General features: G+C 47.0%; 9 protein-coding genes across 9 annotated transcripts; 6 read left to right on the plus strand and 3 right to left on the minus strand.

The window, feature by feature from the left end:
• On the plus strand, window positions 1-1,972 carry TERG_11970 (uncharacterized protein). Its single transcript, XM_047751002.1, has one exon. The coding sequence runs from the start codon at window positions 355-357 to the stop codon at window positions 676-678; it is 324 nt and encodes a 107-aa protein (XP_047605884.1). The 5' UTR covers window positions 1-354; the 3' UTR covers window positions 679-1,972.
• Window positions 1,973-3,277: 1,305 nt separating this feature from the next.
• TERG_03241 (uncharacterized protein) lies at window positions 3,278-4,798 on the plus strand. The gene has a single exon (XM_047748048.1). The coding sequence runs from the start codon at window positions 4,004-4,006 to the stop codon at window positions 4,547-4,549; it is 546 nt and encodes a 181-aa protein (XP_047604022.1). The 5' UTR covers window positions 3,278-4,003; the 3' UTR covers window positions 4,550-4,798.
• A 9-nt stretch (window positions 4,799-4,807) lies between these two features.
• On the minus strand, window positions 4,808-7,719 carry TERG_03242 (uncharacterized protein). Its single transcript, XM_047748049.1, has 2 exons — window positions 7,618-7,719; window positions 4,808-7,560 (listed from the first exon to the last, which is right to left on the minus strand). The coding sequence occupies exon 2, from the start codon at window positions 7,519-7,521 to the stop codon at window positions 5,269-5,271; it is 2,253 nt and encodes a 750-aa protein (XP_047604023.1). The 5' UTR covers window positions 7,522-7,560; window positions 7,618-7,719; the 3' UTR covers window positions 4,808-5,268.
• A 208-nt stretch (window positions 7,720-7,927) lies between these two features.
• Window positions 7,928-8,626, plus strand: TERG_03243 (mitochondrial 37S ribosomal protein RSM18; the record flags this gene model as incomplete). The annotated part of the gene is made up of 3 exons (XM_003236145.1): window positions 7,928-8,045; window positions 8,125-8,363; window positions 8,444-8,626. The coding sequence occupies 3 exons, from the start codon at window positions 7,928-7,930 to the stop codon at window positions 8,624-8,626; spliced, it is 540 nt and encodes a 179-aa protein (XP_003236193.1).
• Window positions 8,627-8,961: 335 nt separating this feature from the next.
• Window positions 8,962-10,942, plus strand: TERG_03244 (uncharacterized protein; the record flags this gene model as incomplete). The annotated part of the gene is made up of 3 exons (XM_003236146.1): window positions 8,962-8,977; window positions 9,032-9,120; window positions 9,203-10,942. 3 exons carry the CDS (start codon window positions 8,962-8,964, stop codon window positions 10,940-10,942), a joined length of 1,845 nt encoding a protein of 614 aa, XP_003236194.1.
• A 328-nt stretch (window positions 10,943-11,270) lies between these two features.
• On the minus strand, window positions 11,271-11,456 carry TERG_11971 (uncharacterized protein; the record flags this gene model as incomplete). Its single annotated transcript, XM_047751003.1, has 1 exon — window positions 11,271-11,456. The coding sequence occupies one exon, from the start codon at window positions 11,454-11,456 to the stop codon at window positions 11,271-11,273; it is 186 nt and encodes a 61-aa protein (XP_047605885.1).
• A 112-nt stretch (window positions 11,457-11,568) lies between these two features.
• Window positions 11,569-12,330, minus strand: TERG_11972 (uncharacterized protein; the record flags this gene model as incomplete). Its single annotated transcript, XM_003236147.2, has 2 exons — window positions 11,569-12,098; window positions 12,180-12,330. The coding sequence occupies 2 exons, from the start codon at window positions 12,328-12,330 to the stop codon at window positions 11,569-11,571; spliced, it is 681 nt and encodes a 226-aa protein (XP_003236195.2).
• Window positions 12,331-13,338: 1,008 nt separating this feature from the next.
• On the plus strand, window positions 13,339-13,713 carry TERG_11973 (uncharacterized protein; the record flags this gene model as incomplete). Its single annotated transcript, XM_047751004.1, has 1 exon — window positions 13,339-13,713. One exon carries the CDS (start codon window positions 13,339-13,341, stop codon window positions 13,711-13,713), a length of 375 nt encoding a protein of 124 aa, XP_047605886.1.
• A 172-nt stretch (window positions 13,714-13,885) lies between these two features.
• TERG_11974 (uncharacterized protein) lies at window positions 13,886-14,371 on the plus strand (the record flags this gene model as incomplete). Its single annotated transcript, XM_003236148.2, has 2 exons — window positions 13,886-14,056; window positions 14,120-14,371. The coding sequence occupies 2 exons, from the start codon at window positions 13,886-13,888 to the stop codon at window positions 14,369-14,371; spliced, it is 423 nt and encodes a 140-aa protein (XP_003236196.2).
• Between the last annotated feature and the right edge of the window lie 2,116 nt (window positions 14,372-16,487).

Here is a 16,487-nt window from a genome sequence, read left to right on the forward strand (position 1 = left end):
GAGAAAGGGAGATTTAGAGGACAGCAGGGGAGGGAGGAGACAGAGACGGGGCTTTGCTTCTGCTTCTTTTTCGACCTTCCATCTAGGAGCTTCTCGGTTCTTTGAAAGTCAAATGTTTTGGACAAATAGAAACCCATGTTTCTCGGTGTTGGACCGGCATGGAATCCTAATGGTCAACGTAGAGCGAGAGCTCACATTTCGCTAGTTGTCAAGATTTCCTGCATGAGTATCTCGTGGGATCTCGCCAAAAACAGCGGCGATCCAGTCACTGCATGACTCAAGACAGAAGTCGGCAGTTATGCTTAATCGTTTAAATCGTCGTCAATATATAGTCAGAGCAAATGAAACAGCCACATGGCGGGAAGGTCTAAATCCAAGGCTTCCTTTTCTTTCTTTCCTGCATTTCTTTTGGTTTCAGAGTGGAATTCGCCAATTCAAGCCACTCGATACGCTCGATGCTGGGATGATACTTTTGGTTTGTTGGCTCAATTCCTCCAGCCCCAACGCACGTATGAAGCAGAACAAGGATTAAACAAGCGAAGCCACCCAGAACCTCGCGCGGGTTCGGGTGGAAAATCCGTGTGCTTGATGGAGTTTCCTGCAACATGCTTCATGCTACACTGCACGCACACGCTACCTGCATATTTGTTCTCCACCGACGTGGCAAGAGCTGGATGATAGGGGCGTGAGAAGAGAGAGAGATAAGAATGGGGGAAACCTGTCAGTGGAATGCAGACAGCCGTAAATCTTTCCTCGAGTGCTAGATAAAAAAAGATAAATACGGGCACAACTTCTTGGTGAGGCCCGTATAAACCCACTGGCGCATCAGGGAACCTGCCGAAATAAACCTTCGTATTGCCTATGGTTTCGAGAAACAAAAATAGAAAGTAAACGGAAGCGAGTCCTATCGACTATCCGGTAAACACACAAAAGCCTCTTAAGCGCAAGACTTGGGTTGGGAAGAGATGCACCATTTGGCAGCATACAACGAATACGCTTGCTTAGGTCACTGAAGATCATTTCTTGTGAGTTCCTCGGATGTTTCAGCCGCGCAAGGCTAACACAGATGATATGCGCAACGGCGGGCGCATCCTTTGCTTCTCGAGTAAATGCTAACGAGGAAAGAAGCCGAATATGTATTATGTGCATAAGCCAGCAAGTAGTGTGTGTGTTGAATAAGGCCAAAGGAATAGTATACTCCTCCCCTGCGGTTGCCGACAGCCAATGCATGGTCAAATCATAAATATACTTGGACATCTGAAGGTGTACCAAGGACAGGCATCTTTGCGAACGAGCCAGCCCCCCCCAAAGCGTCGTCTCCACCAGGTCTTGTCCATCCGCATCTCCCCCCACACGGTATATGGAGTAGTATGCACGCGAGGGTGAGAGATCGTGTAATGTGGCCGTGAGAGTGTAGTGACTGGTTGGGAACAAAATGGGCCTTTTTCTGCGGCGAATGCGGATAGGATAATCAACATTATCATGACCGATAGAACTCTCCTCCCATCATAGAATGAGAAAGAGCATTCATAGCGGAAAACCCGGTAAATAGGAAAAATAAATGGGGTAAATTGCCGAAGGCAGCATGCTGAGTGATCAACCTTAATGCTCGGATTTGCATGGCGAGGCGTTTTGGCGACTCTGCAGGAGAAACGTCTTTCTAGCCCTTCGCAAGGCCCATGAGATTCAGCACTGGGATTCTTCTGGTGCGGAGGAAGAAGATTTTGGCGTGTAAGGCAGAACTCGAAGTCAACCAGGGCCATCTCTTGGCCCAAGTGGGCAGGGAGGAAGAATTAGAATACGGAGGAAAAGAGAACCTAAATCGGTTGAAGCCGCAGCGAAGAGTTTAAGAAAGTGCCTGAACATCTGCGATGCTCCCCCTTGAACGAGATGAACCGAGGCGCTCCAGGAATGAGCTTGACATTTGCCCTCGAATCATGGTGGCCAATGTGTTGGTATAGCGCCGATTATTGGCGGATGGCGTCCCATTGTCAAGCCAGGCCAGCATGAAATAAGATAGATGCGCCCGCCCGCCACTTGTTTCTTTTCTTTATCACAACAGGGAGCTGCTTTGATCCTATCCCACGTGTAGACCTTGAATACGACGTTGCCTGCACTTTGACAGGGTATCGTAGAGATTGAGATGCTCGAGTGACTTACGTCAAGATTCGTCCCGCTGCCAACGATGAATAATAGCGCTAATCGGCCTATGGATTCCCACTGTTTCGAAACTGTATCGCCATATATTTCCTTGTCGTTGCATACATATAATGTATATGTATCAATTTTATAGATGCCAGTTCACTGTGAGTTTACTGGGGTGGGGGGGGGGGGGGGGGGGGGGGGAAAATGGCCCTCAATCCAGCCAATAGTGTTGGACTGTATTGCTTTGGACGTTGTATTCCTCTGCGGAAGTTTCAGGGACCTGGTACCGAACAGTTCCTTTTTATTTTCCTTAATTCTCCATTTCGTACGAGAGATTAAGCTCAGGGTGTCGCTGGGAACGGTATTTGAAAGTAACCGAGTAACCGGGCCGCGGGTAGATAATTGCATCTTCGTGTGATATAGCTTCCAAATCAGGGAGCACAAGCAGTTGAAAGGCGCCAAAGGGCTTTTTATTTTTGTTTGACTTAGACCAGATCCGGTATTTTAACTGTTCCATGCATGATAAGACTGCCGACGTAGTATTTGCAAACAAGCTAAAGCTTGTATGCACAGAAATAGGTATACGGTCCACTCATGCATGAGCCTTGCAGATCAAAATTTCACTCTGCCATCGTACATGAGATGTGGTACATGTTAGACATGGGCCATATATGGCACTAGATTGGGACATCAGGCTGGGCCCACGAACTTTGCCTGTTTATACCATCTTCCCATCTGGGAATCCCCCTTGGCGCCTGTCGTATACTTGACGCTTGTCGGATGCACTGGAAGACAGAATAAGAAGCAGATTGTCCTCCCTGAGATAAAATTTATATCCAGCAGCATCACGACCATTCATGCCTCATCTCTGGATTCTTTTTTCAACTGCTGCACATCTTATCCTCTCCAATCTCCCTGATTCGGAAAAGGTTAGCTCTCATCACTGACAGACGAGTATCGCCTTCTCTTCTTGTACTTCTCGGTCGTGCACGCTTTACTCTGCCAATACCCGTTTTCCCGGCCCGAGCCTTTTTGCTCAGATCCCACGATGATTAAAGTAAGGGCACGACGGCTTTGGACGAAGGAGGAGGATGCCCTCCTGCGGAAAGCCGTAAATGAAAGCAGTAAGTTCTGATGGTAGTGCCTAGCGGATTGGACGGGAGCTGATAAATCTTTTCTCTAGTGGCTAGAGGTGGTGATATCAACTGGCATCGCATAGCCTCGAACATCCCAGATCGAAACAACAAGGACTGCCGGAAACGATGGGTATATATTCTAGCGCCTTCCTTGAACAAAGGAGCGTGGAATAAAACGGAAGACGAAAAATTATTGCAAGGCATCCAGAAACACGGTTTCCGGTAAGCAGACAGTGGAACTTTTCATCATGTCTCTGGGCTATTGTCATCCGCTAATACAAAATTTTTAGCTGGGCCCTCGTTTCGCAAGTTGTCGGATCTAGGCAACCCGATCGTGAGTTGAACCTACATCTGCAACCTGAAATTGACAGTCATTAACTTTATTTCTGAGTAGAATGTTCAAGGAGGTGGCATGAATCTTTAAATCCAGAAATAAATAATGACAGATGGTCACTCTTGGAAGACGAGATATTGAGGGAGGCTGTGGAAATCTATGGTAGGAGGTGGACCGAGATTGTGGATAGATATTTCCCCAACCGAACGCCGATTGCGGCAAAGAATAGGTTCGTTGACTCAATCACATAAATTTCGTTGCCCGTTCATATGGAGTTCCTTTCCCTAACATCGCTCCGGTTATTAGATATACGCAACGCTTTGGCAGCAATAAAACCGATGGGACAGTGCCGAAAGCTTCCGGAAGTGCCACTAAAAAGAAGAACCCGATGGTGAAACCGACAACCAATCCAGTGACACGCGTTGAAGAGACTCGAGCTCCTTGTCAAACGATAATGCCTAAACTCCTCTGGCATGTCCCAGATCATACCCAGAGTCAGCAAGCCCGGCTTCCAGCTCCCCCGAAAGTAACGGTCCCTGAGGTATGGCCTACCAACGACATCCAGTCGCCTTTGACAGCAGTCCCCTCCTATCAACAAGTCCCGAGCCTCGCAAGCTCACCGAGTCCCGTGCCTATTCCGCACACCCCTTTGATTGATACAATCCGCCCTTGTGAGCCAACAAATATGTCTCCTTATTCATACTACACCGTCACATCACCGCAGGCAGAGATGTGTACGCCGTCATTTGTGGATCCACCGCTCAATGGCAACTTGGGCTATGAGCCATGGATTTCAAACGATATGATATCTCTCCTCCATAATGGGGTAGTGGGATATCCAGACATGGGATACAGCACCAACGCTCCGACGATGGAGCGACGATATGACCAGATTAGATTTTCGGATCACACGACGACTTTATTGACTTTGTAGACAATGGCTATACAAAGGGTATATAGCAATGAGAAGCGGAGTTTTGGCGGAAATATGGGCGTTTAAATCTTTCTCTGTTGTTAAGGAGTTTCAAAATAGCCTTTTTTAATCGATGAAATATGTATATAGACCTATGCTTAATACAAACGTTAGAACCTTCTTTTTGGCATCGTTCCTTTCGTTTGCCTACATAATGTTAGCTCCTGGACTTCAATCCAGCCTTATTGCAGCGTGCCTGCGGACGCCTCTGGTGGAGGGGTTTCTGTGGCGTGCATCATAGCCGTGGAGCCAAGTAATAAAAATAATCTGCCTGACTCTCACAACGGGGATCATCCATGTTTAAAAATTTGGCTATTTGCTGGCTTGGGCTTTCGAACGGTGGTCGAAGCATCGATATTCCTGTATTTTGATCGGATGACAGGCCTCTATGTAACTGAGAGACTGTGAGTGTAGTTTTGCTCTAGGTGCAAGGAAAGACTGCAAGTGAACTGAAAGACTGGTTGGATTTAATAATACACGGCTAAGCTTTAACCGACCTATCTATATTCAGATGTTGTATACCGTATTCGTTTGTTGTTCGCCCGGATTGTCCTATCGTTTCCCATAGTTCAGGATACGCGACTTGCGCCCACTCTTCGGCTTGGTCTTTCCAGAATTGGTACGGTAATGAGTTGTAGAGATTTACAAGCCTGTAAACGTTTGATAGTTAGTAATGTAGATCACGCCTGACGATGAAGGTACTTAGCATACGTGAGTGTAGTTGGTGAGGAGCCAGTCTGTGACTCCATTTGCTTGATGGCTTGGACTGCGAGTTCCAGCTCACAATGGCCTCCAAGAGCGCCAACGTATGCATTATAAACATCATCATTGATTAATATATCCATAGATTTCAGTTTCTCCATCATTTTAGTCGCCTCTTCACGACCGTTGCCGTATGATTCGCAGACCCTGAAAAATATAACTAGAGTTCGTTCGGAAGGACCTTCTTCTGAGTGAAGTATGTCTCTGAAAATTCTCATCGCTTGATCTGCTAGCCCACATGCAGCATAGGCCAGCATCAAACTGTTGCGGATTTTGGTGGTTGGAGCAACTTGGAGATCAAGTTTTAGCATATTGTGGACTAATTGTAAACTGTCTAAGTCCGCGCACTTTGCAATTCCTTGGAAGCAGCGGGCATAAGTGAAGGAAGTTGGTCTGATATTAGGGTCGCCCTTTTGCCGCATATGACCGAAGACTAGGCAGGCAAGATCAGGTCTCTGGCGCTCGAAAAAGATATTCATGATCATCGTCCTTGTCGAAACAGGCGTTGTTGGTATAGCTAGATTCAAAAGTTCATATACTTCCCATGCATTGTCCACGGTTTGATCCATATCTTTGATATAGTCAAGGAAAGGCAATCTGATTTTTTGAAGCTCTAATGGATCGAAAGTGTCAATTATTGGTCGGAGTAAAGTGGATACACCCTCTAAGTCGCCTCGGTGAAGCAGGGATTTGCAAAGAGTGCAGAGGGTCATTGGGTCAAACCGGCCGCCCACACCCTGTAAAATATCCACAAGAGTGTTGACGGTATCAAAGTCGATTGAGGAATTCTCCACCAGGCAGAGTTGTTTGACAAAGTCGTTCAAGAAATCAACGTCGGATAGATCAAACTCCACGTCGGGACTGAGAGATTGGAACAATTCCGCAGCTTCCTTAATTTGTCCAGAATGGACCAGTGAGTGTATCTGTAGAACAGATGTTCGAGCGTTAGGAGTTAAATTCCAAATCTGTGCCACTTGGATAGCCTGCTGGGCAATGTTTGCCTGTTTATGCAGGTTTGCATATTCGATTATCATGTTGATCATGTCAATTGACATTGTGGTTCGTATCTCGGGATTTTTTGCAGTCATTTCATCAAGCTGTTTACAGATTGAATTTGAGGAGCGTCCCCGCAAAAATGAAAAGAGAAGTAGTGCGTCCCTGGTTTCTGGGGTTGGATACGACGGAAATGAACCTACTATCGCTGCAGCCCACGAGTACATAGCATGCCGTAGCGCGAACTTGAGCAGATGTACGTTTGTGGCCGTTGACTTTTCAACAGGAAGTTCAGCCACAGTCTTAATCGCGTGGAAATAGTTGCTGTCCGCTAGCATGAAGATCAACTGCTCCTGTCGCTCCGTATTCAATGTGATATCGCACTCCTTCATTTTTTCCAACACCATTGTGACTTTTGACCGAGTATTTTGCTCAGTACCTGGACGCCTGCCTTCTTTCGCAAACCCTTTTATGATATCAGCCCAAAGTGACAATCCGTTGCTTAGATCCGGTGTGGTTTTCCAGTAGGTAATGGTAAGCTTTAATGCATCGGCAGAAAATCCGGTGGACGAGAGAACTGCGATGTACGACTTGAGCACCTCGAGACCAGGTTCCGGTGTTAACTCTGGAGTCCTTTCACGTATTCTACGTATCTGGCCCATGGCAATTCTTGCCAAGTCGTTAACCAGCTCGGAAGCATCTGGAGTGAAATCTGCTCGTGCCAGTGCTTCTAACGTATATTCAAAGTTTCCCAGTTCCAGAAATTCCCGTAAAGAACCCTGGGGATCCTTTGAAGGGACACTTAAGAGATGCTGAAAGGTGCGCAGAAGGAGCTCCGCCTGATAACGTGTCAATGTAACTTGACCGAGTCGCTTATCTATAAACCGCATGAAACCCGTCGCAAGAATAAAAGCAGGCGGAGGCCGCGATTGCTGTTCCAGAGCATGTAGTAGCTGCACCATAGGTTTTGATCCAGATTCCGAGGTATCATTATATTTCCCAGTGTTGGTCTCTGTCACTCGTCGAATGGATGGGAAGCTGAATATATGTCTCCTCTGGCTGGAAAGGAGCGGGCGAAACGAGTGGGAGCGTGACCTCGTGGAAGAAAGAAAGTGCTTGTAGCATCTTGAAGCTACAAACGGCTTGTTCGTGAGAAAAGTATTGAACATTCCGGCCATGTTGAGGCGCCGAGTTGGTGTGATTGTCCGGTTTCAGAGCTGGGTTGAAGCTGGTTAGAAATACTCAGGTCTTGCTGGCTTGCGGGTATAACTTACTGGACATGCATTCTATCAATCCGGAGTCATAGCATATACCTGGTTATCTTCAATTGAACGCGCGATGCTCGGTGTAATCATGTCCTGTTAGTCCCTTCACGCCATCTGGTCAAGCTGGAGGTTTTTTTATGCTTCTTGAAGCTTTGAAGAAACGCGCGGGTGTCGAGGCTTGGCATTTTTGACCAAGCCAAGACATATAAAAAAATCTCCTGCTAGACAACAACGAAGGATGTTTCGAAGCAGCAGATGAAGCCGTCACATACCATTTCTTGGGCATATAACAGAGATATTCTTATTGCTCAGAACCGCAATGGCTACCAAATTGACCACCCGCCGTCCGATCCTCTGCCAACTGACGGGCTTCACCCCCCTGGTCTCCTGTCGGTCTCATTCAGGCTTTGGCGGAATCACCTTGAATCCAGCGACAGGTAAGCCATAAATTGTCTATGTGGACGTTATAGACTTTCTTTATGTGTTACTTGATCTAACTGTTTTGCAAATTTATAGACGCCAGACTCCGTGGTATCCGACGGAGACAACTTCAGAACCAACAATTCGAGGCAGAGAGAGCCCGGGAACAGCGAGCCTTCGACCTACAGAAACAGCAGACCAGAACCTGGCAACCCGGCGACGTATACTCCCCGCGTGATTTGAGCCCAGCAGAAATGAAGAAATGGAAGAAACGGCGCAACCCTACGACTGATATTTTCGACGCTCTATCGCTGAATCCTCTACACATGTATAAGGTATTTGCGAGGATCTCTCCCCGTCAATTTTCTGCTTAGACCCAAGGAACTTTAGTACTAATAGCTTTGCTGCAAATTAGAACATCGCCGTTATGTCTGAATACGTGACCGAGACAGGCCGGATCAAGTCAGCGAGGGATACTGGCCTACGACGAATCAACCAAAGGAAGCTCTCCAAAGCTATTAGGAGAGCTGTCAGCATGGGACTGATGCCTAGCGTTCACCGGCATCCGGAAATTCTCATGCTCGAAAAGAAGCTCTAAGCCTGCATTGTCACTGTTTGCCGCATGCCCTGTGGTGTTTGAGATGATTACCAGATGTATACTACGCACTAGACTCGACTGTTTTCTACCTACCCAACTGTATAAAAGACGATTTCACTGCCATTAGCCGGCTGTTTCAGCAAACATGGCCCCTTTCTCATGTCTCCTTTGGCCCTGATATTCATCTGTAAGGTCGTGGTTTTATATTGCCTTATTCAGCATCAAATGCTGGCTGCCCCGCCCGGACACTTGTTCTCTCCAACAACTCGATTTACTAGACATCGCACCTCCATAGAAAGTAGACGAACACAAGAAGCATAATTTCTAGATTCAAGATGAGCATCAAATGCGGTATGATCAAGATTTGGGCTCCCTTTTCGCTACCGGTAGCTGACAAGCTGTTAGATTCTACATGGGCTGCCTGCCCGTCGACAACCCGTGGGCAGCCAACCCAGCTCTCATCCGACCCAAAAGGTGAACGGCTGGCCTACGCGGTAAGGATGCCTTTGAACAGTGTCTCCCCGTTGTGATCGCGTCATTTTAGTAGCTATAATCTGACTATCTTCGGTTTAACAGTCCAACAGGTCCATATTCCTTCGCTCGATAGACAACCCTTCGGTTTCAACTCAGTACACAGCCCACACTGCAGAGACGACTGTTGCCCGATTTTCACCCTCCGGATACTACGTTGCTAGTGGAGACGCATCTGGTATTGTGCGTGTGTGGGACTGCGTCGGAGAGGGTGTTACAAAAGGAGAATATTCCATTGTGAGCGGGAGAATCAACGACCTGGCCTGGGATGGCGATTCGCAGCGCATAATTGCAGTCGGTAAAGGTAACCAGCGATTTGGTCACTGCATAACGGCGGATAGCGGCAATACTGTTGGTGAAATAACGGGGCATAGTCAGGTCATCAACTCTGTGTCAATCAGGCAGCAGAGGCCGTTACGCGCTGCAACAGCTGGAGACGACAGGACCTTAGTGTTTTACCATGGTGCTCCATTTAAATACAATACCGGAATCCGGGAGAAGCATAACAATTTCATCTACGGGGTTGCGTTTAGCCCGAACGGCGACAACCTAGTTAGTGTAGGTGGTGACAGGAGGATTTGGCTCTATGATGGGAAGACCGGAGAGGTCAAAGGCCAGGTTGGGGAAGGTGAGCATAAGGGCAGCATTTTCGGTGTTTCCTGGTCAAGTGATTCTCGAAGATTTGTCACTGCCAGCGCAGACCGAACAGTTAAGCTCTGGGACGTCGAACAGGGCAAGGTGGTCCAGAATTGGACCCTCGGAGAGGATGGTGCTGCTGGCGTAGCAGACCAACAGGTTGGAGTCGTATGGCCTAGTGGAAGAACAGACGGTTTGACCATAAGCTTGTCACTCTCGGGGACTCTTAATTATCTGGTTGAAGGGACCGACAAGCCAACAAGACGAGTGGAGGGCCATCAGAAGAACATAACCACATTATCCTCTCGCGAGTCATGCCCAAGTGATACGTTCTGGACTGGTAGTTATGATGGAAGAGTCTGCCAGTGGAATATATCAGATGGATCGGCACAAACAGCAAAAGGGCCAGGACACAACAGCTACATTGCGGGATTTTCGGCTACTAGCGAGGGAAGCTCGGGACAAATGTACAGCGTTGGGTGGGATGATAAGCTAAGATCAATTGATCTGGAGTCAAACGCTTATGGCGAGCTTGATACCAAACTCACTGCACAGCCAAAGGGCATTGCTACAGCGGGGGAATTTATCCTCGCCGCCAGTTCTGATTGTGTTGAGATATTTTCTAAGGGGCAACTCACTGGAAAATTCGACTCTAAATCACAAATAACTGCCGTTGCTGCTACTGGTTCTTCAGTAGCGATTGGTGGTGAAGATGCTTCAATTCGGATTGGCAAACTCGACGGCAATGGTACCGGAATCAGCATTAACGTCGAGACCAAACTGTTGAGGAACCGAATTACCGCATTAGCCTTTTCCTCTGATGAATCCATCCTAGCCGCCGGCGATTCGAGCGGTAGAATCATTGTCTACAAGACCACAGATGGTAGCAAAGTTACCGACCGTTGGACGGCCCACACCAGCCGAATCACCTCTCTTTCATGGAACAAGGAAGCTACTCATCTAGTGAGCGGATCCCTGGACACTAATATCTTTGTATGGAACTTTGCTCGCCCTGGCGAGAGACTACAGATGAAGAACGCTCACCAGGAAGGTGTCAATGTTGTTACTTGGATAGCCGATGGGTCTAAGGTTGCATCTGGGGGCGCTGACGGTTCTGTAAAGACCTGGAAGGTTGAGCTTGCGAAGTAAACAGTTAAGAATCATCATTCTAAGTAGGAGAAATAAAAATATTCTTTCTCCACCGCCAATTTAATCCATCGTCACCTGCTATTAATTGCCAATGAATTCACATGATATTTTGTATTATGGATATTTATAGGCTACAGGATCCTTTTGCAGTGGACAAGTGGATAATATTTGGATATAAATTATGGTGAGCCCTATCTTTGAAGATATTATATCGGTGGTACTGCTATCCAAGTACCCAAAACTGAAAACAAGGCGACTATCTAACTATTGGGCTATCAATTATCTACTTCATAAAGTAAACTTAGCAAATGAACCAAAGGCGAGATATCTATGCCACAGTGCTATTAGTGCGCCAGTCGCGAATACGAGAGTAGCGGGCTGAACCATTGATGGTAGAAGTTGCGTTGACTCCTGTTGCTTCTTCACGAGCGACAATTCTCTGCCGCTTCAGGTCAAAGCAAGCAGATTTTTCTACAATATCTGCGCAGAAGGCATATAATACCTTAGCATCCATATCGCAGAAGAGGCCCTCTTCGGTATGTGCAAAGCCAGGCCCGAAGGATGAGTCGGACATGCAAAGTCGCCTGGCCGAGTGATGCTTGGAGTCACTGATAACGAGTTCGGAATTAGCCCACCCAGGGCGACGGATGGTAGAACGACAAGCCCGGGGATTTTCGTCTCGTTTTTTCTTGGGATAGTAGCTGATTGAACTGGGGTCGTTTTCCCTCGCGCAGCCCGAAGTCAACGTTGTTGCACAGTCTCTTCGGATCCTTGTTATTCTCGTCAAACCGGTCCTCAGAATACGCAGGCCATCGGACTTGGAACCCAGTTTTCGGCTGGTCCCCAATTTTGTCGATCCAGAAGCAATCGGGCTGATGGTCCTTCTTGTCACTGATGTATAAGTTGCTCGGGAACCAGGCACCACCACAGGGCTCGCTGAAGTCACCAGTGACTGCATATGTACTTGTTGCCTCCGTGGCCACCTGTCCAGGTGGCCGACACCCAGACAATACACACTGCATCATTGTTGGCCGAGAATAAGGTATACACCCCCTGATTGTCATGCTGGACTTTGATTTCACCAATGTTCCCTGCTTCTGCCCTTCCGGGGTCGACAATAATACCAACGAACTTTCCAACCTCGTTCCAAACACGCCTACAATGGGGGTTAGCTACACAATTCCACAGTTTGGCAGAGGCAATATATCGATTAAAACATAGGCATCGTGAAGGTCACCCGCAGAGTTAGACAATTGCGGACCGTCGAGGGCAACTGCGACTTTGATCGTCGAGCCGGAGTGCGAACCTTCGCCACCGAATCTGTCCAGCCCAAAGGAGATGATACCCAGGCTCCCAGCAATAATACCAAGAATTCTCACGAACGCCATGTTTGAAAAAGCGAGGTACAAAATTTGTACGAGTATCAAGAGCAAACAGAATGATTGATTCGGATTGTGGTCTTGACTTGAGAGTTCGTTTGACGTGGTTGGGGGAGCAGATTATATAGACAGTTCTCAAGCTGGCTACAGGATACCATCTTTTGTTTTCGTAATGCCCTGCTTTAGTGACTGCATCCTGAATTGTCCTCTGCCAATGAAGGAAGCATCACTCCTTTGCCCTACATCGTTCGTGTTTATGGCCACAGCTCCTCCGTTGGGTATATTCTCATTTCTTGTTAGTTGTGGATGTAGGAGATCCAACAATAATGCGCATTCTTTGCGCGTCATAATGGACAGAACAAATTCAATAAACAGCATCCAACAGATATGTGCAGTGCAATAGTCCGTCCCGTGGATATGGAATAACCTAGCGTGTTGTCCACGGCATTATGGAAATTATGGGGCGTGTCAGGATTAGCCATCCTTGAGTTAGTAGAACTCGCAGATGGCTGGGGCAGAAGGCCTTTTTGTCCCATGGTCCTGTGGTTCATGTTCCGACAGGACGTTTTGAAACTAGGTTTCTTAGTAATAAGCATCCGCGTATTATAGTTAATGGAGGCTCAAATGATAAAACACACAAATTACAAACACTAGTAATATTCCTTTCCATATTCAGTATACCGGGGAGCTTTTAGTATGAATTATAAAATACACTACAAGACGACAGGAAGGCAAAGAAGATGTTCAGCGGTTATTTCTTTACTTTGGGTCATGCATTATGACATGAAAGAGCAATAGCCAAGGTTGCGGTCCGCTGCACATCACAACAGAACACTCCAGTACGACAATAAGACAGGAGTTATATATGATGCAACAGAACAGCTCCCAATTAACGGCAAATCTACCGGGATATAAAGTCGAGATGTACTGGCCTCAATTTCACTATACAGCGATTTGCAGCCATTTCAATATCGTTTCTGGTCCGAATCTTGCGATTCCCTTATATCTAAAGCAACAATGCCTCCTTTCAAACTACCAAGCATCATCTTTGCCCTGTCTTTGATTCCCTTCACTATTGGCGCTGGGGATACCAGCTTGGTCGGATGCAACTCCGTTGGCTGCCCCACAATCGATGGTTATGACCGCTGTACAGTTGAAGCTGTCGCCCATATTGGCGTTGGACTTTCCCGAATTCACAATTCCCCCTCAGAATTGGAAGGATTTTCCCTCGTAAAGGAGTCAATGTTTCAAATAAAGCCAGTGAAGATCCCGGTCTTCCGTTCAACTCGTTGTATTACCTATCTGTTCCAGAAACCGCAGACACTGGAAAGCTTCGCGGATGCGCTGTCGTCTTCAACGACTCCCCTTTCACAAAGTTCAAATACCCCATGAAGGAAGGAAAAATCGCGGGTACTTCGGTTATTGTCAATATGGTGGATAGTCGCCTGCTGCTGGTGTGTGCTTGAACGTCATTGAGCAGAGCTGCATTGATAAAATTCTGCAAAACGCCAGCGATGTGGCTGGTGAGGACAGTAGAAACCTATGTGAGAAGCTTGAGCAAGAGATGAAGAAGAACTTTGATGGATGCACTAGTTTTGGCGGCCCGGGAACTTCTCTCGGAGATTTTACCGTCAAGTCCCTCGATGCTCTCTTGACAGTGAAAAATTCATCGGACTGCTGGCCCACAAAGCAGAAATCGGACCGGTTATTGGAGATAGCACAAGCTACGTCTTATGTAAGTTAAACTCCTTGCAATTTCCCTTGTTGGCATCCTTTTTAATCATTATTTATCCTGCAGGGCAATGAAACGGACACTTATGACGAATATACCGAAGAGGCATATAAGATCACACCAGTTTTGACTCTATTTGTTGGTGGAAACGGCAGCATCGTCGACCATACTTCTTCTCAGATGACCTGCTTGAAGGCTATTACTATAAAGAAGCATGCCGTGGAGCCGGAGAACCCGGAGAACAAAGCGATGATTTCGAGGGGCAGCTGGATGAGTTTGGTGATTGTGGGGCTGGCAGCAATTATTATGACTCTATGAATATTCTTGAGATGATACCCGTGTTCAAAATCAATTCAGGGATAGATATGCCATATAAAAGTCTAATATGATGAAACTCTTGAAATAGAGTGTGAGTAGTTTATTTCTTGTCCAATATTGCGTTGTTTTCATTATCTCCTTTCTATGGATGGTTATTGTATCTCACTTGGTTTTGGAAGGGTTTCCCAGTCCATTGGGACCAAATACTGCACTTGGAGGATTTCCATGGAAATATACGTATAAGATGGGACGATTTAGGCGGTATATTGAGCAATTGGCGCTCATATCGGCCTAACCTGTCGTCATGATACAGTTCTGTAGTCAAACGTCAAATTAAGCTTAGATCAAAAGCCCACCAGCCTCTAACCTTAACACCCGGCTTTTAACTGGCGCATTTATGCATGCAGCCAAGTAATCAACTAATTGACCACTACACGGCAGAGCAGAGAACGTCCCAATCATTTCTCTTTACGATGCGGACCATGTTTAGGAATACTTGACTCAGTATAGATATCTAAATATGATATAACATTGAATAGTTCAGTTACCGATCGGATATTGACCAGCAACTAACTGCTGTAGAGAACACCTCGACTCTTAGACTCTCGATAACCGAAGCGTGAAGGTTCACGGCCGAGTAACAAGGCTTTCTGCTCCATAAATTTGCCAGTGAGATTGAAATCGTGGCTTTTCACGAGGCATATTCTGCATTAGTCACTGTCGCCCGCGTGGCGGTAAGTCTGGTCGGTTATCCCTTCGTCCGGTCCAGGGGAGAAGGGCGTTTAACTACGTGCATAAAGTCCAGGAAGTTGCCGAACACGGACTATGCGGGTGGAATGCTAGGATAGGAAGCAATTGCTTTACCAAGGATGATGAGGCTGAATCCTAATGCTTCTATAAACATAACAGTGACTGCACTCCTTGTATCACTGGCTCGTGGATGGGTATCGCCAGGCCATGTGGTTAACTGATTCATGGGGCTCGGCCCGGGTTACGCAGTATAGATTCCCAGTCGTCAGACGGCGATGAGACCGTAGCAGGACTGACTATTTAGTATTCAGCTAGTGAATACAGGATCCGATGACAGCATATGGGTGGTGTAACTAACACTGGCTTCTGTTAAGCTTGGAATGAATGCACCCGCAAGGTAGCAATCCCGGCAAACAGCTAGTTAACTACCCCGTAGTGCAGCAAATCACCCGATAGGCGTGTGTTTCACAGCAGTCTCAAGATATAGTTATAGGGTAGCTAGATGAGCTCGATCGAACGAGAACACGCCCTCGTCATCAGGCCATAGGCGCCGACAAGCTTCCAAACACCCCGTGGAGCCGCTCTGGGAACCATGGTGACGGGCTGACGGGAGATAAACAGATCGGCCATCATCGATCATCGTCGCGTGTATGAACCCTGACGGAACAGTGTTGATCGTGCTGATCAGGTTGATCTCCATCAGCGGATTTCAACGTCCATCGTTGATCGAGATGTAGATGTCAAAAGAGAACGGCGGCACTGCAAGCGTTTTGTTAGCGAAATCTGCAGGTGATAACTAATGAGGATGGTGAAGTTAGTGGCCCGAAGTAGCCTATGCAATTACTTGGGGGGAAAAGGGGTCTTTGGCAGCCTACCAAGCGCTGTTTGTCTAGAGCCGGACAGACGAAGAGATATCTTGGACAGTGATATCTGAAACGAGCCTGGAGTCAACCAGAACAGTACTTGATGAATGAGAAATGCGGTGGACTAATGTTATGGGCTCTGAGGTCACTGAGTGTTCAATTGACGTGTTACTTTGTTAGATGCCAGGGGTTATTCCCGGCTCTCGCAAGACTCGAGAGATGATAAGTTATACTTTCGCTTGATTGCAGGATGTGAAGGCTGTAGAGTAGCATCATTCGGCTCTTACATCATTTTCTTGAGCACTTCTCGCTAGATGAAAGGCGGTTATGGCGATTTTCATACAGACCCCTTCATATATCAGATGGCAATATACTCTGTGACTACTGCAGCTGAGAACGCGGGGGAAAGGCTTATGCAGTTGTAGATGTCTATCTTTGACAGCAGCATTAACTATCCGCTCAGTTTGCCACTGGTTGTGATTACGGATAACAAGAATAGCATA

The sequence above is a fragment of the Trichophyton rubrum genome (genome assembly GCF_000151425.1).
Source record: "Trichophyton rubrum CBS 118892 genomic scaffold supercont2.3, whole genome shotgun sequence".
Classification (NCBI taxonomy): Eukaryota; Fungi; Ascomycota; class Eurotiomycetes; order Onygenales; family Arthrodermataceae; genus Trichophyton; species Trichophyton rubrum.